The 21,375-nt window shown below is 29.5% G+C and overlaps 3 protein-coding genes across 3 annotated transcripts; 2 read left to right on the top strand and 1 right to left on the bottom strand.

The window, feature by feature from the left end:
* The first annotated feature begins 6,959 nt into the window (after positions 1-6,959).
* Positions 6,960-11,738, top strand: LOC124941936 (arabinosyltransferase XEG113). Its single transcript, XM_047482322.1, has 13 exons — positions 6,960-7,366; positions 7,465-7,734; positions 7,815-8,020; positions 8,136-8,241; positions 8,942-9,198; positions 9,472-9,607; positions 9,693-9,787; positions 9,880-9,933; positions 10,191-10,304; positions 10,834-10,932; positions 11,044-11,163; positions 11,240-11,326; positions 11,402-11,738. Exons 1-13 carry the CDS (start codon positions 7,207-7,209, stop codon positions 11,567-11,569), a joined length of 1,872 nt encoding a protein of 623 aa, XP_047338278.1. The 5' UTR covers positions 6,960-7,206; the 3' UTR covers positions 11,570-11,738.
* A 1,649-nt stretch (positions 11,739-13,387) lies between these two features.
* LOC124942786 (pentatricopeptide repeat-containing protein At4g19220, mitochondrial) lies at positions 13,388-16,540 on the top strand. Its single transcript, XM_047483341.1, has one exon. The coding sequence runs from the start codon at positions 13,486-13,488 to the stop codon at positions 16,318-16,320; it is 2,835 nt and encodes a 944-aa protein (XP_047339297.1). The 5' UTR covers positions 13,388-13,485; the 3' UTR covers positions 16,321-16,540.
* Positions 16,541-17,285: 745 nt separating this feature from the next.
* LOC124942529 (annexin A7-like) lies at positions 17,286-19,892 on the bottom strand. Its single transcript, XM_047483050.1, has 3 exons — positions 19,755-19,892; positions 18,465-18,769; positions 17,286-17,769 (listed from the first exon to the last, which is right to left on the bottom strand). Exons 2-3 carry the CDS (start codon positions 18,751-18,753, stop codon positions 17,501-17,503), a joined length of 558 nt encoding a protein of 185 aa, XP_047339006.1. The 5' UTR covers positions 18,754-18,769; positions 19,755-19,892; the 3' UTR covers positions 17,286-17,500.
* Between the last annotated feature and the right edge of the window lie 1,483 nt (positions 19,893-21,375).

Raw genomic sequence — 21,375 nt, 5'->3', positions numbered from 1 at the left:
CCAATCTTCAGTTTGTTTGTCCTTCTCCCGCATGGCCTTTCTCTCAGCATCCTCAAGTACGGCACTAATTGAAGATAGGGTGCTCGATAGCTTTTGAACCTCCTTCTTAAAATTCCAAAACAACGAGAATTCATTCTTAATGAGAGGTGCCAAATTTGAAAGCAAACCACCGATTAGAGCTGCATCAACCATGTTGGTTTCTCTTTCAATCAATCGGATGAATAAACTTCCAAGTTCTTAGTTAAATTGTTTGTTTGATGAGAAAAGGAGAATGCATTTCTATTCTATATAAAATAATTTAATACAAGCAGAGGTTGACGTCAACATAATTATTTCCACACGTCAATTGCGTTCTATGATGTATCATATAATCTCTTTTAATTTAATTAATTTGAAGGGTTCAACAAAATAAAATATATGAATCAATTCCAAAGAAATACCCAGAGACAATATCAAATCTCACAATAGAGTATTATCGAAAAATTATTGTAAGAATATTGATATATCACCTTTATTCATTTTTTTTATGTGGTCTAAATTGATGTGAACATCATATAGATATAAACTTGATTTCTTGTTTCCTCAATAATGAATTTTAATCCATAAGCCCTTTCTTTGCTTAACAAACAAAACAATCCAAAACCGTTGAATAAATATTTTTTCTTTGATAACTTGTAACAAATGTTCGTTTTACTAACATTCTTGACTCTTCTACGCGCTATTCTTTTAGGACATCTAAAACTTCCCCGATATTTCTGCTTCAGAAAATTGCAACCTGGATACAATGTGTGATTTGAAGCTTCAATCAGTAAAAACTTAGTTCAAGCAGATCCAAATAGAAGTATGACTAAATGGATAATGTGATGCACATAATCAAATATTTCTTCATACTTGAATAAATATACAATATTAAGTAAAATAGCAGTATGTTGGGAACAATCGAAAATAAATATGTAAAACAATCAAATAAGTGATCATGATCAGTTGTTTGTTATAGAATCATAGATAGTAATGTTTTGTACACTCCTTGTTCCATTGTCTTGAGATTTTGGTATACCGTGATTTCGTTATAACGAAATTTTAGTACGATATATATCGAAAATTTCGGTATACCCGATTTGAATAAACATTTTGGGTATACCTTAATAATATAAAGAAGTCCTATGTCAAATAAATCTTTTATTCATATTAATGTTATTAGTCTCGAATTTCAAATATTTTATACACTATAATTAAAATTTTCTAGTCAAAAGCGGTTGCTTTGATGCATCAAGTAGAGGAAAAATTGCACACATAAATATTTTTATTCTACAAGTTGCTAAATATTTTATATATTTACTTACTCAAGAAACGAAAGAGACCCCCATGGTAAATAATTTTTTATTATACAAGTTGTTAAAAAAAATTATATATATTTTTTTCACATAAAATCAAGGACTTTGATAAGTATTTTTTATTATACAAGTTGTTAAACCATTTTATACATATAAATTTTCATGAGGTGAGCTTAATAAGTATTTTTTTTATACAAGTTGATATATATATATATATATATATTCACACCAAACTTACGATATATAGCTTAATAAGTAATTTTTATTATTCAAATTTATATCTATATATTCACATCAAACTTATGATAAATAATTTTTATTATACAAGTTGTTATATATACATTTACACACAATAGGTAAGACGTTTGATAACTATGTTTTATTATACAAATTGCACACGAAACAGAAGGTCTTTATAATTAATCTTTATTAATCAAGTTGTATTCACACAAAAATGAGGAGAGCTGGCATTTTTATTATACAAGAAAGCTTTATAAGTATATTTTTTTATTATACAAATTGATAAATCTTATATATGTATATGCATCTTTTATTATGTCGGTAAATATTTACTGACAAATATGTATCTTTTACTGGCATAAAGTATATGTCTGTAAATATAAATATATATATGTCGGCAAATCTCATTTACTGATATATTTATCTTTTATCGACATAAAGTATGTGTCAGTAAATCTCTTTACCGGCGCATATTTATTTATTTCCGGCATAAATCATATGTCGGTAAATCCCTTTACAGATTGAAGTGTTTTTTATGGCTGGAAATAAATCAAAACTCCTATAAAGATAAAAATGCTTTGATGACTTGAAATCAATCAATGAAAGTATGAAATTGGTGCAATATGTTTCACGATATTGACATTTTTTATGCAAGTTGTCACAAACATATAAAAATTAAAAATATACATCTTTCGGTAAGATAAACATATATCTTATGAATAGTGCATAATTGATGACAATTAATCAATTTAATTGATTGATGCAGATTTTATTTTTATATATTTAATTAGTCAAAACCTTATTGTAAGGTGAGTCATAATTAATTAGTGTGGATTGTGGATTGTTTATTGTATAATTAAATGATTAATTCTTAAGTATACTAATGGTTTTTGTAAATTGGATTGCTTATTTAAAAAATAAAAAATAAATAAAAATTAAAAAAAAAAAATCTGATTGTTTATTGTACAATTTATTTATTAAATTGTGAATTTTTTATTATAAAATATTTTAGTATATTAGAACTCGCTAAGTAGCTCAAATATCACAGTTCGATCCTACTTTTAAGGTATAATGTTCAAATTACAATATTAATTAAGGGACTTTAATAATTTGTAAGTACTAATTCTATTACCTTAATGACCTTTATGGAATTAAGGTTCTATAAATTTGTATTGACTTTATGTTATACAATGTGTATTTATAAAATTAAAATATGAACTCTAAATTGTATTAAATTATAAACTTTAATGAAAGCTTAATTCATTCATTAATGAGTAATATATTCTTGAGAGGCAAAAACAAAGTCAACTAATTCAAATGTCTAGTTGTCTTTGGTGATTTGTCAAATATTAATTAATAAACCATAATGTAAAACTAATCATATATTAAATATATAATTAATGAGTAGTTAACAAATGTTTGTCCTAAATTAGTGAATTGTGTTACCCGTGATTAGTCCTTTTCATGATATCATGATTCCCATCTCTTTAAATTATTGTTTTTCTAAGTGAACCGAAAATTAATTGAATCAGCAATTAAATAACACGGTTTTTGTTCATTTTACTAATTCAAGCTACGATTAAAACGCTATACTAACTCATATTGAGATTAAAAATTTGTTAAACTTTGATAATTATCCTTATTTTTATGTATAAGAATTCATTTATGCAGTTTATTTTTTTTTCTTTTTTTTCTTGTTCATATTTTAGGTATAATCATGATTCATAAATAAAAAATCTCAATGTCAAAAATTTATCAAGCATTAGGGCTCTGGTTAATTAGGTCTCATAATATTTAAAATGGTTAGATATAATGACTGAATAAATTAATTTGCAATATAATTATTAAACTAGCTATTATCAATTATGAGAACATGATAAAAACCTACTTCTAAACTCAATTCATCCAGTACGGATCAATAATAAATATCCTATTTATATGAAGGATTAATAATTAATGAGATTTATTAGTGCTTAGAATTGTGTTTCCCTTTATATGTAATTAATCTGGGCTCCTCATTAATATTATTACCAGGATTAATTTATACTTATATTCATTAAATTTTTCCATTCTTTTTCTATGAGATCTTTTAATAAATTATCTTCAAAAAAAGGCTTACCCAAGCTTATTGTGGACTGATTTTCATTTCACTAAGCCCAAATTCAAAACATACTTCTAAGCCCAATTTATCAACTTGATTTTTTTAATATCTAAATTATTTTGGCCTATGGATCAATAACAAATTTTCTAGTATGGAGGATTAATAATTAATGAGAATCATTAGTGCTTAGATTTGTGTTGACATATAATTACTTAAGTACTTAATACCTAATTAACCAACAAACTAAGTACCATATTAGACAAACTTTGTAATCCAATGTCACATAAGTTTGAGCAATTTGATTAATATTTTTCTTCATAATATTAATCTGGGTTTCTCTTTAATAATACATAATATCCTATTCAAATAGAACTTACAAAATAAGAAACACATATAAACCATGAACAAAATTCATGTGAGGAGACACCCATGATAAAAAAATTCTACTTATTTTTTTTTTATAACGGAGGGACAGATCTATGTTAGGGCTTGGATGGGCCGAAATCCACAACGAAACAAATAACGGTGAAAATGTGATATCATCCCTTTTAACTCTTTTTTTCCAATTTAATTCACTATTTATTTATTTTATTATTAAAGAATTGACAAAATTTACATTTATTCACTCGTTTTATTCATAATTTTTTATTAAAAAATTAAGTTCACCCAAAAAAAAAATTCACGCAAACTTTAATTCAAATTCCTAGATTCGTCTCCAATCATAATTCAATTTGATATGAATAACCCAAAACTAATAAGCTTATTGGATCTAGATCTTTCCAAAAATACCCAAAAAAAAATCACTTAAAAAAGTGCAACATATAAATTCCCAAATTAATTATTTCTCAACAAATTTGGTCAATTGTCTAGTTCATTGTACATTTTCTCCAACATAATATCATAATTTTGGGATACCATTGAAAATTGTTTAGAGTTCGCGCTAATTAAAATGTTGCTTTAGGTCTTGCTTCGATAAGAAATACCAATAGCACGAAGAGGCACGATGTCATTGGTAACTCCCAAAAATATAAGGGTTGTCTCGAAATGTTCCTCAAAAGGTATAAATTTAATCAAAATGTTGCTTTAGGTCTTGCTTCGATAAGAAATACCAATAGCACGAAGAGGCACGATGTCATTGGTAACTCCCAAAAATATAAGGGTTGTCTCGAAATGTTCCTCAAAAGGTATAAATTTAACATGAAAACTATTTTATTTGATTTTTTATTTTAAAGAATTCCTCACTCTTTTGTAGAGTTCTCAATTATGTAGTGTTTGGGCTATTCTTTCTGCATTGTTTAACTGCACAAGATAACACTTCTTTGAAGGTTATAGAATTTTTGTTCTTCAAAAGCAAAAGTGTATACATGTTCTTTACTTATCATTCAATCTTTGATTTTATTCCAATTTTTGGAGCTCTTTTAATATTCATATATTTATCTATTCTCTTCTAAAATATTGCTTGGATATATAATGTAGAACTAGCTTGATGTTTGGTATTTTTATTTTATCAAAAATCCATCTATCACATGGTATATTTATTTTCAATCATTCAATCATTTATATTATTAACTTAGATATTTTTATTTTATTTTATTTTTACAAAATTTAAATTTTAAATAAAAAAATATTATAATAATTTAATTAATTAAAAACTCAAATAACATAACTATATTAAAATAACTCAATCAAATCCCCCAAGGCATATGACATCTTCAATCTTTAGAAAATTTCTTAAGTCTATCCTTTGTCTAGATTCCCAACAAAAAAAGCCAACTAGAGACATTTATTTTTTGTAATTTTTTGTGTCAAATTATTTTAATATCTTTAATATTTTATACTTTAGGATGTAAAAAAAAAAGAGAGGGTAATAATAGTTATTATTTTAGTTTATCTTTGTTTGATATTGAATTTTATGAAGTTTTTTTTACAAAGTTAGACTATTTGAGACTTCTTTTTTTATTGAACGAGCTATTAAAATATTTTCTATATTTAATATATTTTTTTTTTTTGTAAAATGATCCTTGAGTAGAATTAAAAATAAAATAAAAATACAAATAGGTTATCCCACATATTATCAAACTCATAAACTCATAAATGCTTAAGAAAATCGAATACATCCCGACTTATTCCACCGACTTTCCAGGACGAATATCATAAAACATAATAATAATAATAATAATAATAATAATAATAATACGAAAGTATGCATCGGACGACTACCATCATTAAAAATTCGATATCTCTCATAAATGCTAAAAAGTTAGATTATTTGAGATTTTGATCGAACAAGCTACTAAAATATTTTTATATTTAATATATTTTTTATAAAATGGTCCATGTATATTGAACATTATAAGAATCATTTAAGTATAACGATAAAACCTGACATTAAAAAACAAAATAAAAAAAAAACATGAAAATAAGAAAATACTACAAATATGTTATCCGACAGATTATCGAACTCATAAATGCTTAAGAAAAACGAATACCTTCCCGACTTACTCTCTGACTTTCCAGAACGAATATCATAAAACGTTATAATAATAATATTACGAATATTACGTATTGTACGACTACGATCATTGAAAAATTTGATGATTTCTCTCCAACTAGATAGTCCGGTACCATAAAGTAATTGGGATCATAACCAAATATGTATTCATGTCATATTAGTCGTCTCAATCCAAACTTTACCGTAATTATTTTTCTTATATTTAAAAAATAAATACAATAAAAAATAAAATAAAAATATTTTAATTAATTAATTAGATGATTTAACAGTTAAAATAATAATGGTGCTGTACAGAAATAATTTAAAAATAAGAATAAATTCAAAAAATTCAATATCAATCCATTAATATTGAATTAATTTTTGAGAAAAATAATAAAAAATAAATTATTATAATATAACATAAGATGATAGAAAAAAAAATAGTTTAGAAATCTATATCTCAAATTCAACTCTTGATTGTACTATTGTACAATGATGTTAACTTTTTTTAATTAAAAACTAAAACAAATCAATTATCTAATGTTAATTGAATGAGTTATATTAATTTATTTAAATCAAATGACTCTAAAATTTGTCACATCATCATTCAACATGACAATATAAAATAAATCACATAATTTAACTGATTATTATTATTATTATGCAGTTTTTTCTACATTTAATCTTAAGAAGAATAATATTAAAAACATACAAATTCAAGTTTTCAAATAACTTATGATAAGAATATTACCAAAATACAAATACAGCTCATTTTTTATTTGACAATTTGTAAGAAGTTGACTTTCTCCTATAGTTAACCAGCCAGCCGCCTCCAATGATCTACTAACATTTATGAATCAATGTTGATCCTTTCTCTCTAATATGATTCTGAATCTGATTAAAACCCACAACCCATTTCCGATTTCTAGGGTTTCTTCGAATCTAGCATTTCTACACAATTGGGGATGCTGTTGATGATGATGATCTTCGAGTTTGTTTGAATCTACTGATATCAATCAATTGCAGTCTAAAAAAGGAAAATGGCTTGGAAAGAAGTTGCTAATTCCAAGCCGTTGTTCCTTACAGTTTATGCTACGGTCATAGTTGGGATCGTCTTCTCTTCTGTCTATGTCTTCTCCGCTATTTATTCTTCAGGCAATTCCTCTGTTCAGTCTTCATCTTCATGGCTACTCCCTTCAAGTATGCTCCTTTTACTCTCTTTTGTTTGTTTAATTGACATTTGTATATGATGTATGTTGGTTTGTGAAGTATGAAATCATCTATTAAACTTGTATCAGATGGGGATTCTTCAAGTTTGCGTCAACGTTCCAATGTTTCAACACCTGCCCCAACTCAGAGAAACAAATCTGGAAAACATATTTGGGAAATTCCACCTCCTGGTTCAAAAATGCCCCCATTGAAGACCTTTGCTTTGAGGAAAGAACTGATTGAGAAAAGGGTTAAAGATAATGTCATTGTAGTGACATTTGGTAACTATGCTTTCATGGATTTTATTCTCACATGGGTTAAACATTTGACTGATTTGGGTGTTGATAATCTTCTAGTTGGTAAGTTCTTAATGATTCCAACTTGGAAATTGTTTTATAAGCTTTAATCTGTCTTTAATGCTGGTGAAATATTGATACAGGTGCAATGGACACAAAATTGCTTGAAGCTTTGTATTGGAAAGGTATTCCAGTTTTTGATATGGGTAGTCATATGAGTACGATTGATGTTGGATGGGGTTCACCAACGTTTCATAAAATGGGAAGAGAAAAGGTTATTCTAATTGATGCCATTCTTCCATTTGGCTATGAGTTACTAATGTGTGATACAGACATGGTCTGGTTAAAGGTGTGTTTTTTGTCTGTTTTCGTTTCATTGACATTTTAAACTTTGACAAAATAAATTAAAATTTGTTTCATTGTCTTTTGTTTCTGAATGATACGAGCTCGTTTTCCTGATGCAGAATCCACTTCCTTATTTTGCTCGTTTTCCTGAAGCTGATATCTTAACATCGACTGATCAAGTTGCACCTACTGTTGCTGACGATGGATTAGACTCCTGGGAACTAGGTGATGACTCTGAAAGAAGCATTGGCTAAACACTAAGGATATTTTGATCATTTTATCCAAATAACTCACTTTAACATCAAAAAGATTCTTATCCAAATAACCCAGGATCAAACAAGGCCTAAATGTTTGTGAATGAAAATTCAAGGACTGAATGAAGTTGTCATCTATTGCGAAATTGGAAAGTAATCAGATTAAACAAGAGCACCAGATCCTTAATCATGGTGCTTTAGCTATATAGTTGACACTACAACTCTAGAAATGTAAAATGTGGTTTAGTTCTTTGCCACTGTGAACTGTCTTTTTGTCCATAGTTTTCATCTTAGCTCTATCTTAAGACCAGACAAGATATACCTATAGTGTTGAACTGATTGATAATTGGTCTGGTTACTTAAATAAATTGATTATTTCATGAGGCTTATTTTCAATTATTGTTGAGTTGCTACAATGGCCCAATCTGGAAACATTTATTACTTCTGTATTTGGATTCAGCTACAAAATTGTTTGGAAACTAAACTTAGTTAGGGACATTCAAAATTTTATTTCTATATTTGTAAATGCAAAATCAGATTTAAAAGTGTTTTCAAATGGGGCCAATGTTTATCTCTACTTTGATTAACCATAGGTTTTGCAGTCCATTGGGAAACAAATTTTGTTTTTTAGTAGTAATTTCACTGTTGAGATTCTTTCTATATTTACACAGCTGGTGCTGCTTATAACATTGGAATTTTTCATTGGCGGCCAACGGAACCTGCTAAAAAATTGGCAAAAGAATGGAAGGATATGCTTTTGGCTGATGACAAGATATGGGATCAAAATGGTTTCAATGACCTTGTGCATAGGCAATTGGGACCAGCTGTTAAAGACAGTGATGGTCTTGTTTATGTTTATGATGGAAATCTCAAGTTGGGACTTCTTCCTGCAAGTACATTTTGCAGTGGACATACATATTTTGTCCAGGTAGGGTTTAACAACCAATTTCTTCACAACTTTGCTCAGCCAATTTCCAAATAATTTGTTTTTTTTTCTAAAATATTGTTTGATACAAAAAAGTGGTTTATTTGGATTATTTGGTTAAATGGCCAAATATCCTTATATTTTAAAAGATAATAAAGAATAAAGTAAAGGTGTACTGGTATTTGAATTGATGATTGAAATTATTTGATGGAAGCAATGATTGATGATGGGATAAACCACATCATACAAGCCTTAAGTTTGTTATTGCATTTGCAGGGTATGTATCAGCAACTCAGGTTGGAGCCGTATGCTGTGCATACAACATTCCAGTATGGAGGAACTGAAGGAAAACGCCATCGACTACGAGAGGCGATGCTTTTCTATGATCCTCCCGAATATTATGATTCCCCAGGTAAATCTGCAAAGAAGCTTTTTCTTTCTGTCCCTTTTTGTCTTTTCAACTCTAAATTATTCTGCTTGTTCTGTTTCTTATGAAGGCGGGTTCTTAACCTTTCGGCCATCAATTCCTAAGAGGTTGTTATTTGAGGGGGTGCATACTATTGATACACATTTTTCTCTTGTCAATTATCAGGTAAGCATTTTTGTCTTTCCTCTCCTTTATTTTCTTAATACTTTACTTTAGTTATTGGCACTTGACCAATTGTTTTGAATGGTTCTTTTCAGATTAAACAAATAAGGACAGCTTTAGCTATTGCTTCATTGCTGGGTCGTACTCTGGTGAGTATATCTACATCTTAGGGACTTTTACAATTTCTTGTTGTGAGATGTGTATCATTGAACTCCAATCTCATAGAAGGAATCAACATGAGCATGGTCAGGGTGTATTTTTCGTTATCTAAATAGCAATTAGACATGCTTGTTTCTGATGCTTTCTTAATGTACATCACAAACTCATCAATTAGAATCTGTCTTTCTGTTTTTTTTCATAATGAAGACCAATTCATAACCTACTATTTCATTTTTTATGATTTCAGGTTCTGCCTGAACTATGGTGCAGGTTGGACCGGTTATGGTTTGGACATCCTGGAATTCTACCCGGGACCTTGACTAAGCAACCTTTTATATGCCCTGCGGATCATGTATTGGAGGTAATATTTATATACTGAGGAATTGGGCAACTTTCTTTCGAGAAAACTCATAACCTCTACCTCTATGTTTGATTAGATCCCAAGCTTTAGCAGAAGAATACAAGTCGTTTATTTCAGCTAACCAATCAGAAAAAATCAATAGAATCATAGTTCATATGCGTATGAGCAAAACATTAAGAATAGATCTCCCAAATGTTGTTTATCACTTGGCCTTGTTTGATGAAGGGTTATTTGGATTTAAATCATTCAAATTATCAACCAAAATATCAAATTTTTGTTTATTTTAAATATTAAATACAGCAGATATTTAGTAATTTAACGCAAATAATCAACTTTTTCATCGAACAAGGCCTACTGAGGTTAGTGTATTATGTGTTACTCTTATTTTTATATGACATTGTAATAATCAATTTGATTGGATTCTTGGCTTTTCACCTCAATTTCTCCAAAGTCTACCAAATTCTATAGATCTTTAGATATCAATTCAACCCAAAGAGTTGGTGTCTAACAAAATGTTCATTTCTTTCAGGTGAATGTAATGTTAAAGGAGCTTCCTGAGGACGAATTTGGACCTGGGATCAAGTTCAGAGAATATTCTTTCTTGGACAATCCATCCTTACCTACAAATGTAAACAAGCCTATCTAATATTTCCATCATCTTTCATAATTGTCTTTTACAGCTATCATGAATAGAACAAAATGACCAAAACCTAAGAAAACGCCTTAAATTTTATTTCAGGTAAAGCAATCATGGCTAAATGTACAGCTCTGTGAAAGCGGTTCTGAAGGCTGTGATGTGTCTAACAATACAACTCCAGGACACCCATTAAAATTTCCTAAGAACAGTAACGAAGAAATGGTAAAAATTACATTCAATGTCGACTTATTAAATTTCAGAGTCAGGATTTTTCGTTTAATTTGGTTTCCATGTGCAGTACAAATCAATATTCTCCTCGTTCAAGGATGTTAAAGTAATTCAATTCTCGTCAATGCAAGATGCCTTTGCGGGTTTCACTGACAAGGCAAGGGTCATTTATATCTTTTTCATATATGTTTTGTACGTGGCTCGCATCTAAATGTGTGATTTTTGTTATCAGAAAACGGAGGAGAGATTCAGATACAGGGTGAAACGATATGTGGGTATATGGTGTTGTGTGGAGAATCAAGCGCCCGGACACATATATTACGATATGTATTGGGATGAGAAACCTAAATGGAAACCTCTTCCACCACAAAAGCCAGAAGATGATCATCCTCCATGGTGATAATATCCTCATTTTACCCTTGCAAAAGAGTTGAAATTTAAAACAGAAAATTGGATAATCAAAGGTAAAAGAATTGTCATAATTTTATAGATGAGGAGTAATGTTATGGGACATCAACATGTACTTTTTTGTTATAATGCAAATTGAAATCTCAACGAGGGAAGCTGTACAGTTGAACTTCTAATCTTACTTTTTTTTTTTTTTTTTACCTTTTTACCATTTGGATAAACAGAGAGCTATGCCATTTTAAATTTCATCTTTTACTCTTATCTTAAATTTATTAAATATTAAAACAAGTACTTTAACATACTCCCCTAAATTTAAAATGAGAGCTCATTCGATCAGGATGTTGAAGACCCGACTTGACCGAATAAACATGATTCGATATAAGTTTCTTTTCTCATTTTATTAATAATTTTGAGTTTTTTTTTCCGGAAAATTCTGGTTCTGCAATTATTTCGGAGTGTGATGGATTCCTGCGGGTTAAAATGTAGCCCGTAAATACAATTAACCAAATGTGTCGTTCTCCGCACCAAAAAAAATTGAATTTAGTTGATACTAGTTGAAGTTTAGGAGGCTATTTGAACCCATAGTACAAGGTTAAGGAGATATTTGGGTATTCATTTAAGGGGTTATATGGGCATTAGTTAATGATGGGCAGTGATGTGAATTATAATCCATACTACGATTTTAGATGATGGTATGATATCTGAATTGTCTGTTAGGAGCGATTTGTCTCCAATTTAACTGGTAGTTGGTAGTTGATGTTAGATGATGGTATTTGTGTTCATATTTCAACTCTGCTCCAATTTCAACTCTGCTCCAATTTCATCTTGATTTTGCTTCGAACACTAATAAACATAATTAAATATATAATATCACTAATCTATTTATTTATTTTTCATATTTTATAAGAGTTTTAAATTTATTTATTTATAATATTAAAAAAATTATTTAATGTAGAGAATATGGTATATCGATGTTTGTATTATTCTTCAAAACTGAATGGAACATAAATCAATAGAATTAAACGCGATAAAATCGAATGATCAAAACTGTGTGTTGGATGGATATAGTGACAGTAACTGATATTGTTAAAATCAATAGAATTGAACACGATAAAATATTAGGATCAAAACTGTGTTGGATCAATATAGTGACGGTAACTGATATTGTTAAAATATTTATATTTTATATATGATCTTAAAATATGTATATTTGATTTAGACAAAGGTGGGGATACTTTAGAAAAAAAATAAAAAAATAAAAAAATTATATATTTAGTAGTTAAGTTATTCAATTATTGAATTATTTTAAAATAAGAACTATAAAAAAATTGTTTTCAATCTTTACCTTTAAGGGCTCGAGTGAGCTGAAATTAATTCCGAAAAAAAAATATAAAAAAAAAAATTTATATGTCATATCACTTATAATTTATTTTTTATTTTTTTATATATATATATATATTTTTAATGTAATACACTATTTTCTTTATCTAATTAAAAAAAAAACATTTATCCACTTATTTTTTTCACAACTTTTTCGTTATTTTTTTAAGCTCAACCCAAATTTTGTTTAAGTCCAACCTAATTCGATTGGTTAGATCCGTATTAATGATAAATATCGATTAACTATATCTTCTAATCAACCAAAATGAGCCAGCTCAAAACAACCTATGTTTAAGTAATATCATTTTAAGAAAAACTAATAAAAGTTTACGGGTTAATATTAAATGCTTCATATAAATAAAGAGTCAATACGAATTTTCCTCTATCTTCTTCATTCGCAAATAGTTAAGAATTTTAATGGTGGAATTAGCAGATCAGAGCTCCTAAAAGAAACTTAATCAATTCCTGATGAAGTAGCATAAAATCGAAGAAAATATACTTCTCTGATAACCAGTCTAATCTCAGCGCATGCGCAATTGGGTAATTCAGCCCAAAGTTCTCATTTTCAGAAGAACGGCGGCCACAAGTAAACTCAAAATAGCCTGTTTTCCAGTTTTCCGTCACAGAATCACTCAATTTTGTTTCCCATTTCATTTCCCATCATTTTATGGCTACCCAACACAAAGAAATGCTTTCTTATCGATCAAAACCTTCACATCATTGCCGGGTTTTTGCCAATATTCTGGTCCCCACCACCTGTTCGATAAAATTCCGCAGAGAGAAATGTGCTTTCAAAATGTTAGTTTTTCTCATGTTCTTGATCAAATTAAGTTGTCTGCTGCGAAACCTACCCATTTGAGTAATGCGAAACTCCATTGCTTAGCTTTGAAGGTTGGTTTTCTTACTTATTTACCCATTTGCACCTCAGTATTAATGGCTTATTCTAAAGGTGGGTACTTTCATTTTTCTAGAAAGTTATTTGAGGAGATTATTCATAAGGATGTTATAATTTGCAATGCGATGATGACTGCAGCTGTTGAAAATGGTTACTTTGAAATAACACTGATATATTTTCGTAAAATGATGCAAAATGGGAATTGGTTTGATGCTACAAGTGTTCTTATTATTCTATCTAATTTATCTGATCATGACAAAGAAAGAAAAAGTTTGTGTTTACACAGTTTAGGTTTAAAATCTGGGTTACTTGTAGATCATTGTTTGTGTAATGCCTTCATTGACATGTATGCTAAATGTGGCGATTTGAACTCATCTGAACGTGTATTCACTGAGATGCATTCGAGAGATCTTGTTTCTTGGAATGCTATCATAAACGGTTGTCTTTACAATGACAATCCTGAGAAGTGTCTTGTATATTTCAGAAAGATGACATTTTTTGATGAGTTAGCAGACAATGTCTCTCTTTCAAGTGCCATTGCAGCCTCTACTTGTTTGTTTGAGTTTGAAAACGGTCAAGCAATCCATGGTTATGGAATTAAATTGGGTTATATGGATAATACCCAATCTTCAGTTGCGAATTCATTAATATCGTTCTATTCTCATTTCGGGGATGTTGATGCTGCAGAAACTATTTTCAGACGAATGAGTTTTAAGGATATGGTTTCGTGGAATTCGATTATTGATGGATTTGCTTCAAATGGAAATGTCTGGAAAGTGATTGAGATTATGTCTGAAATGTCTAGACCTGATGAGGTAACTATACTCACTATAATTCCTCTTTGTGCTGAATATATACTTTTGAGAGAAGGAAAATCGGTACATGCTTACTCAATTAGGAGAGATTTTTCATTATGTTCATCTGTTATCAATAATCTGATGGATATGTACTCCAAATGCGACGAGATTAACGCTGCTGAGCTCTTATTTAACTCGACGAGTGCGAAAGACTTGGTTTCGTATAATACTATGATGTTTGGATATTCTATGAACGGGGTTAGTAAGAAAGCTCATATGTTATTTAAAGAACTTCTTTGGTTGAAGCCTGAATTCAGTATTTCAACTGCTCTGGCTATTCTTTCTTCCTGCAATTCCTCGGAATTTCGTGAATTTGGAAAATCGAGCCATTCTTGGCTGTTAAAGGTGGGATTTTTACGCGACATTCATGTATTGAATTCATTGATGTCTATGTATGTTAATACAGGAGATTTGAGTTTGGCTATTTCAGTCTTTTCTAGAAATTATGATATTATGGATACAGCTTCTTGGAATACAATTCTTGCAGGGTACATTTGTAATTTTCGATTCGAGGAAACGCTGACAACTTTCAATAAAATGAGGAGAGAGTCGCGTTTTGGGCTTGATTCGATTACTCTAGTGAACGTTATCTCAGCTTGTGGGAATCGTGAATCGGTGATTGAGGGACAGGTAATTCACGGGCTGGTTTTTAAAACTCGGGCAGGTGTGGATACCCGTGTTCAAAACGGGTTGATTACAATGTATGGAAGATTGGGAGAAATTGACAATGCGGAGTTAGTTTTTATGTTGTTCGAGAACCACAATTTGAGTTCGTGGAATTATTTGGTTTCTGCATTTTCTCGTAACGAGAGAGGTAAAAGGGCGTTAGAACTATTTCGTGTTATGGATTTCGAACCGAACGAAGTCACTATCGCAAGCGCTCTCTCGGCTTGTAGTCAGATAGGTTTCTCGAGACACGGTAAGGAAATTCACGGGAGAGTTATTCGAGTCGGATTCGATAAGAATCCGTTTGTTCATTCGGGTCTAGTTGACATGTATAGCAATTGTGGGATGTTGGAAAACGCAAAACAAGTGTTTCGAATTATTCCCAAGAAGTCGGTTTCGGCTTGGAATTCGATGATATCAGGTTACGGGTTTCATGGGGATGGTTTTAAGGCGATGGAGTTGTTCGATGAAATGATTAGGTTTGGTTTGAGTCCGACTAGTTGTACTTTTACTAATCTTTTGTCGGTTTGTGGTCATCTCGGGCTTATTAACGAAGGATGTTTTTATTATGATAAAATGTTGGATGAGTTCGGGATTGAACCTCAAACGGAACATAAAGTTTGCATTGTCGATATGCTTGGTCGAAATGGGATGCTTATAGAAGCTTATGAATTTATGAAAGGAATGGGAACTATACCCGAGGCGGGTATATGGGGTGCGCTATTGAGTTCTTGCGGTTATCATGAGGATGTTGAGATGGGTAAGGAAGTTGCGAAAGTGTTATTTAGGTTAGAACCGAAGAACATTTCGAATTATGTTTGTCTCTTTAATATGTATGTTGGTGCGGGTAGATGGTTTGAGGCGGATGAACTAAGACGGATAATGGATGATCTTCGAGTAAGGAAACCGGCTGGTCATAGTCTTATCGATGTTGGTATGGGATGAAAGATCTTGAGTTGGTTGGATAATTTGAATTAGAGTTGTAACTAAAAATATTGTTATGATTTTATTAGGATTGAAATTGAATTAACATGTTTAGAAAAATGTAAAATAGGGTAATATGATCATTTTATTTGTTGATTTGATTGCATGATGAAATAATGTATATTTGTTATTAATTCAAGAACAAATAAGAATTTAGTGCTAATTAAAAAACTAAAGAAGATGTATTTTTTGAGTATTTGTTTTAATTGAGTACAATTTGAACTAATTATTATAGGCAATGAATACTCAATACTTCTCATGATAATCTATTTTGGGAGGACATAATTTGAATTTTAAATGATGTTAATATTGGGCATTTGCTAACTTTTATTAATGTTTTATAATGCTGTTTGATTAAATATATTCCAAAACCAAACCTATATCAACTTGTAGGTTACAAATGTAGTGATACATATGATGAATATTGCATAACCAGTTTATCGTTTTTTATATAGAAATTTTGCTTATGGAATGCAAATCAGATCGCGACCACTAAACCTTTTACCCAATAGAGTAGTTGTTGGTTGAACATTTCTTGAACTAAGTCATAACGGTTCAGTTGTTCGGTTTGAACTCGGAACAACTTATTGGTCCAATATTCACATTTCAACCAAAGCTACAATGTGATTTTATTTTATTGAGAGAGTTCTTATTACATTCCTATTTGTTATAAAAAAAAATTATTTGGTCAAAAATCAAAATCAATTATGTTTCCTAAAAAATGTTGATTAGAAAAATTGTTATGTAATTTGATCTAAAAATTTATCAAAAATCATTTTTTTCATTCACTCTTTTATTTACAAATGTTTCATCTAATTCATTCAAATCTTTCTTATCAAATGATAATTTTATCCCTTTCTTACCAAATGAAAACAGAATTATTTTCTGATCATCATGACAAAATATTAATGAACCAGACATAGATGTAAATTTTAAATAAGTTCATTCATATTATATATATAAAGCAAGCAATTGAAAGTCTTACATCATAATGAAAAAAAAGCATTACATAAACATAATAATATATAGATAAAATAACAGTCAAATATCATTCCACTAAGAAGATAGAGCAAGTTTTGTTTTCTTTGTTTGTCCGCGGAGAAGACCTTATTATAACATTAGAAAAACTTGGAAAAATGGCTTATTTCCACTTCTTGAACTTGCCACCACCATGTTTGCCGTGTTTTCCATGCTTTCCATGCTTGAACTTTCCATGCTTTCCGTGCTTACCTCCATGACCCACTCCATGGCCGTATCCTCCGTGTGCAAATCCACCATGTGCTCCTGGTACACCATAACCTCCGTGCGATCCACCATGCGATCCACCGTGGGCTAGATGGGATGCACCGTAACCAGCAGCCGCTGCAACTGCACCACCAGCCAGCATTCCACCAACACCGATTCCATGACCTAAATTTAGAATTACACAACAAATCAGCAAGGCTTCTCAAAGTAAGAGATGATTTTTGATATAATAGAGTAAATATGGTTTTGATAAAAACAGAAATTAAGTATTTGTTGAGTGCTGAACTTTAAATGTGTTGAATAAACCAATGTCTATAATTTAAAGTATTGATAAGTTGATTTGATAAAATGCTGATCTAATGTCCGAAAACACTAGTAGTGACTTAATTTGATAAATTTTGAGGAATTAAAGTTGTTTTTTTACACCCATTCTGTATTATCGAGTTCATGCTTCTGAAAGTAAGAGACACCCTTTTTTCCTACCTAGTTAGGATATAATATAAAGAGTAATCGAACTTTAAATGACATGTGAAAGATAAATGTTGAATAAACAAAATGCATATAAATTTGAAGTATTTGATATGGAAAATGATTTGATAAAACATGAAACTAATGTGAGAATAATGTCGGAAAAGTCGTGAAAGACTAAATTTTACCCTCGTAGTGACGTAATTTGATTAGTTTTGAGGAGTTAAAGTTGGTTTTTGTACACTATATTACCGAGTTAAGTCATATTCTAACATAATTTGAGCTGAAACTAAATAACAATGATCAAATGAACTTCATTATTTAGATTGAGGGATGAGTTATTTTCAGATTTTATTTGATTATATTAGATCAAAACACATAAATGAATATACCTCCTTGATGAGGAGCAGATGAACCGGGAGGGTATCCACCATGTTGAGGGTAGCCAGAGGGTGGGTAACCTTGTTGAGGAGGGTAACCTGCAGGTGGGTACCCTTGTTGAGGAGGATACCCTTGTTGTGGAGGGTACCCTTGTTGAGGAGGGTATCCGTGTTGAGGAGGGTATCCTTGTTGTGGAGGATATCCGTGTTGACCAGGTGGGTATCCTCCCATGGCATGACCAATTTGAGAGAAAACACCTCTGTCATCATGTTGTCCTTCATTGTCTTTGTCTTTCCCCATTGCTTAAAACAATAATCTATATGATCAAAAGATTAAAAACTGTTATTTATCAATGACAGACAAATTATACAATGGCAAATTGGCAATCTTACATACTTTGGAATCTGTTACAATTTGATGAAATTAAGTTAACATAACTAATTAAGTAAAGAATGGAATAGACTTCTTGAAGAAACACTACTACAAGGGAAGTCGATTCTCCAAAATGTGTTTTTCATGAAAACAAATTGATGCTTAAGAGACAGTTGTCAAGTTTAAAAACACGAGACTCAGTCAAAAACAAAGGAGAAACAGTCTTACAATATTGTTCCTAAACACCAATTTCAAGTTATGAATAGCATTACTCGAAAAGCTCATAAGGAATGATAATGTCAATGATATAAACTGGTTAAAGAAAGATGATTCATGTCTGTTGTCAAGTTCAAAAGCACGAGACTCAATCAAAAACAAAGGAGAAACCGAGAAACAGTCTTAAAATATTGTTCCTAAACACCAATTCAAGTTATGAATAACATTACTTGAAAATCTCATAACAAAAGATAATGTCAACAGATTTAAATCGGTTAAAGAAAGATGATTCATGTCTATTGTGTAGTAGTAAAAGAGAAACCCTTAAACATCTTCTATTGTCAAGTCCTTTTACTATTGAAATTTGGATCAAGTTTGAATATTGATGCTAAAATCACAATCAAATGTATAAATTCTAATCTGATCCTCTCATCTCAACATAAAAGCATAATTCAACACAAACAAAATCACCAAATTCAAAACCTAAACTGCATATAATTTACTAAAATGATCAAAGTCCAAGCCTTTTAAATCCATCGCAATGAAATTCTAACAACCCAAATCTGCAATCAGACCCACAAATCTATATCTACTTTCCCTTATCCATTCTCATCAGATCAACAATCTAACACAAGTTCTTTCCTTCTAAAACAAAGTTAAGAAACAAAAAAACAAGATCTACAAAAATGAAAAACGCGAGATTAGTAAGATACCTGATCTGGGTAGAGAGAGATTGGTTGTAAGATGATGAGAGTGATTGAAGAAAATGGAAATATTTATAACTCCGGTTGTGGGGGGAACGAACGCGGTGTACCGCAATTTTTAATTGAAAGGATTCTAAGCGTTTGAATTACGCGTTTGCGATGCCTCCGGGAACGCTCCTAATGATGACACGTGGATTATCCAAATCTTTATTATTGGTCCACTATGACTTTTAGAAACTCTTTTTCTTTTCTATTTTCTCTCCATTATCTTCATCTTGTTTTGTTTTTTTCTTTTCTTTTTTTTTATTTATTTTCTTTTTATAATTTATTTCTAGATTCATTATCCCCACTTTGATTTTTATTTTTGTGTAAAAAGTGTTATTGAAATTTACTTTTATCAATAAAATTTAACATTTTGGTTTCTAATTATAAAAATTATATTATCAGGGAATAAATTTGTTCTTGTTTTTTTTAACTTGTTATATTAAAATATTGATAATTTTATATTATATTTAATATTAGTTTAGTTAGTTAAATGGTATAATAATTTTTTTTTAAAAAAATTATTATTCAAAATTTAATATATATGTGTATTTATTTTTTCAATCAAGACTTTTCTATTTTAATTACTTTATTAAGTTATTATAAATAGTTATTTTAAAAATAGAATCATAATCAAACATATAGAACTTGTTGGTTGAGATATAAAAAGTTCTATGTTAATCAAATATTATTTCATTAATTCTCTAATTAATTAGATCACTTAATTAATTAATTAAAATATTAAAATATCTTTTATTTAAAAATATATATTTTATTATTATATATTAATATTAATATTTTTAAATTTTGTATTAAATAATATTATATCTCTCCTAAAAATCAACCCCACTCAATATTATTTCAATAATTTAGATTTATTATAATAAATTCATAATGGACAAGATCATGCATTAAGATATTCAACAATGATTCTTATTTTTATTTTTTATATTATTTTGATATAAACTCTTATATATTTTGATAATGGTGTCATTGATGTGTGTTTGATAATTATATTTTAATTTAATCTTTATGTAGTGCTAAGTTTTTGGTAAATTTATTCACAAAATAGAACTTAAAGAAACATACTAAGTCTAAGAGAAATACATAAATGTTTTTTAATATATTAAAAGAACATGGTTGCTTATAAGTTGTTGGTCCCCTTAATTCAACTTAGTGGGTAAGCTACATGTTCCTTTATGAATATTTATAATTTAATTTTCTTAACAAATATATTTTATATATTATAAAATATCATATAGCCCTCAACTTGTATATAGTATGTAATTTAAGCCCTCTATATCATTAATTGAATATATATATTTTAGCTACTTGTATAAATGTTAGGTAAGATGTGGTGGTCAATTACATACTGTAAGCACAAAATTGCATAAACTGAAATAGACATCAAATATATGTTTGTTATTTATAGTAATTTTCACTTCAATTTAGGTTCAATTAACATTATCGAGTCAATAAAAGAATAAAATCTTAGGTGTAACAAGTTTATATAGGGTGAATCTCCATTAAAAAAAGTGAGACACAATGCCTAGATGGAGTATGAAATACATAATTATTAATATAATTT

The sequence above is a fragment of the Impatiens glandulifera genome, chromosome 6, assembly GCF_907164915.1.
Source record: "Impatiens glandulifera chromosome 6, dImpGla2.1, whole genome shotgun sequence".
Classification (NCBI taxonomy): Eukaryota; Viridiplantae; Streptophyta; class Magnoliopsida; order Ericales; family Balsaminaceae; genus Impatiens; species Impatiens glandulifera.
This window is presented reverse-complemented; position numbering and strand designations above follow the sequence as displayed.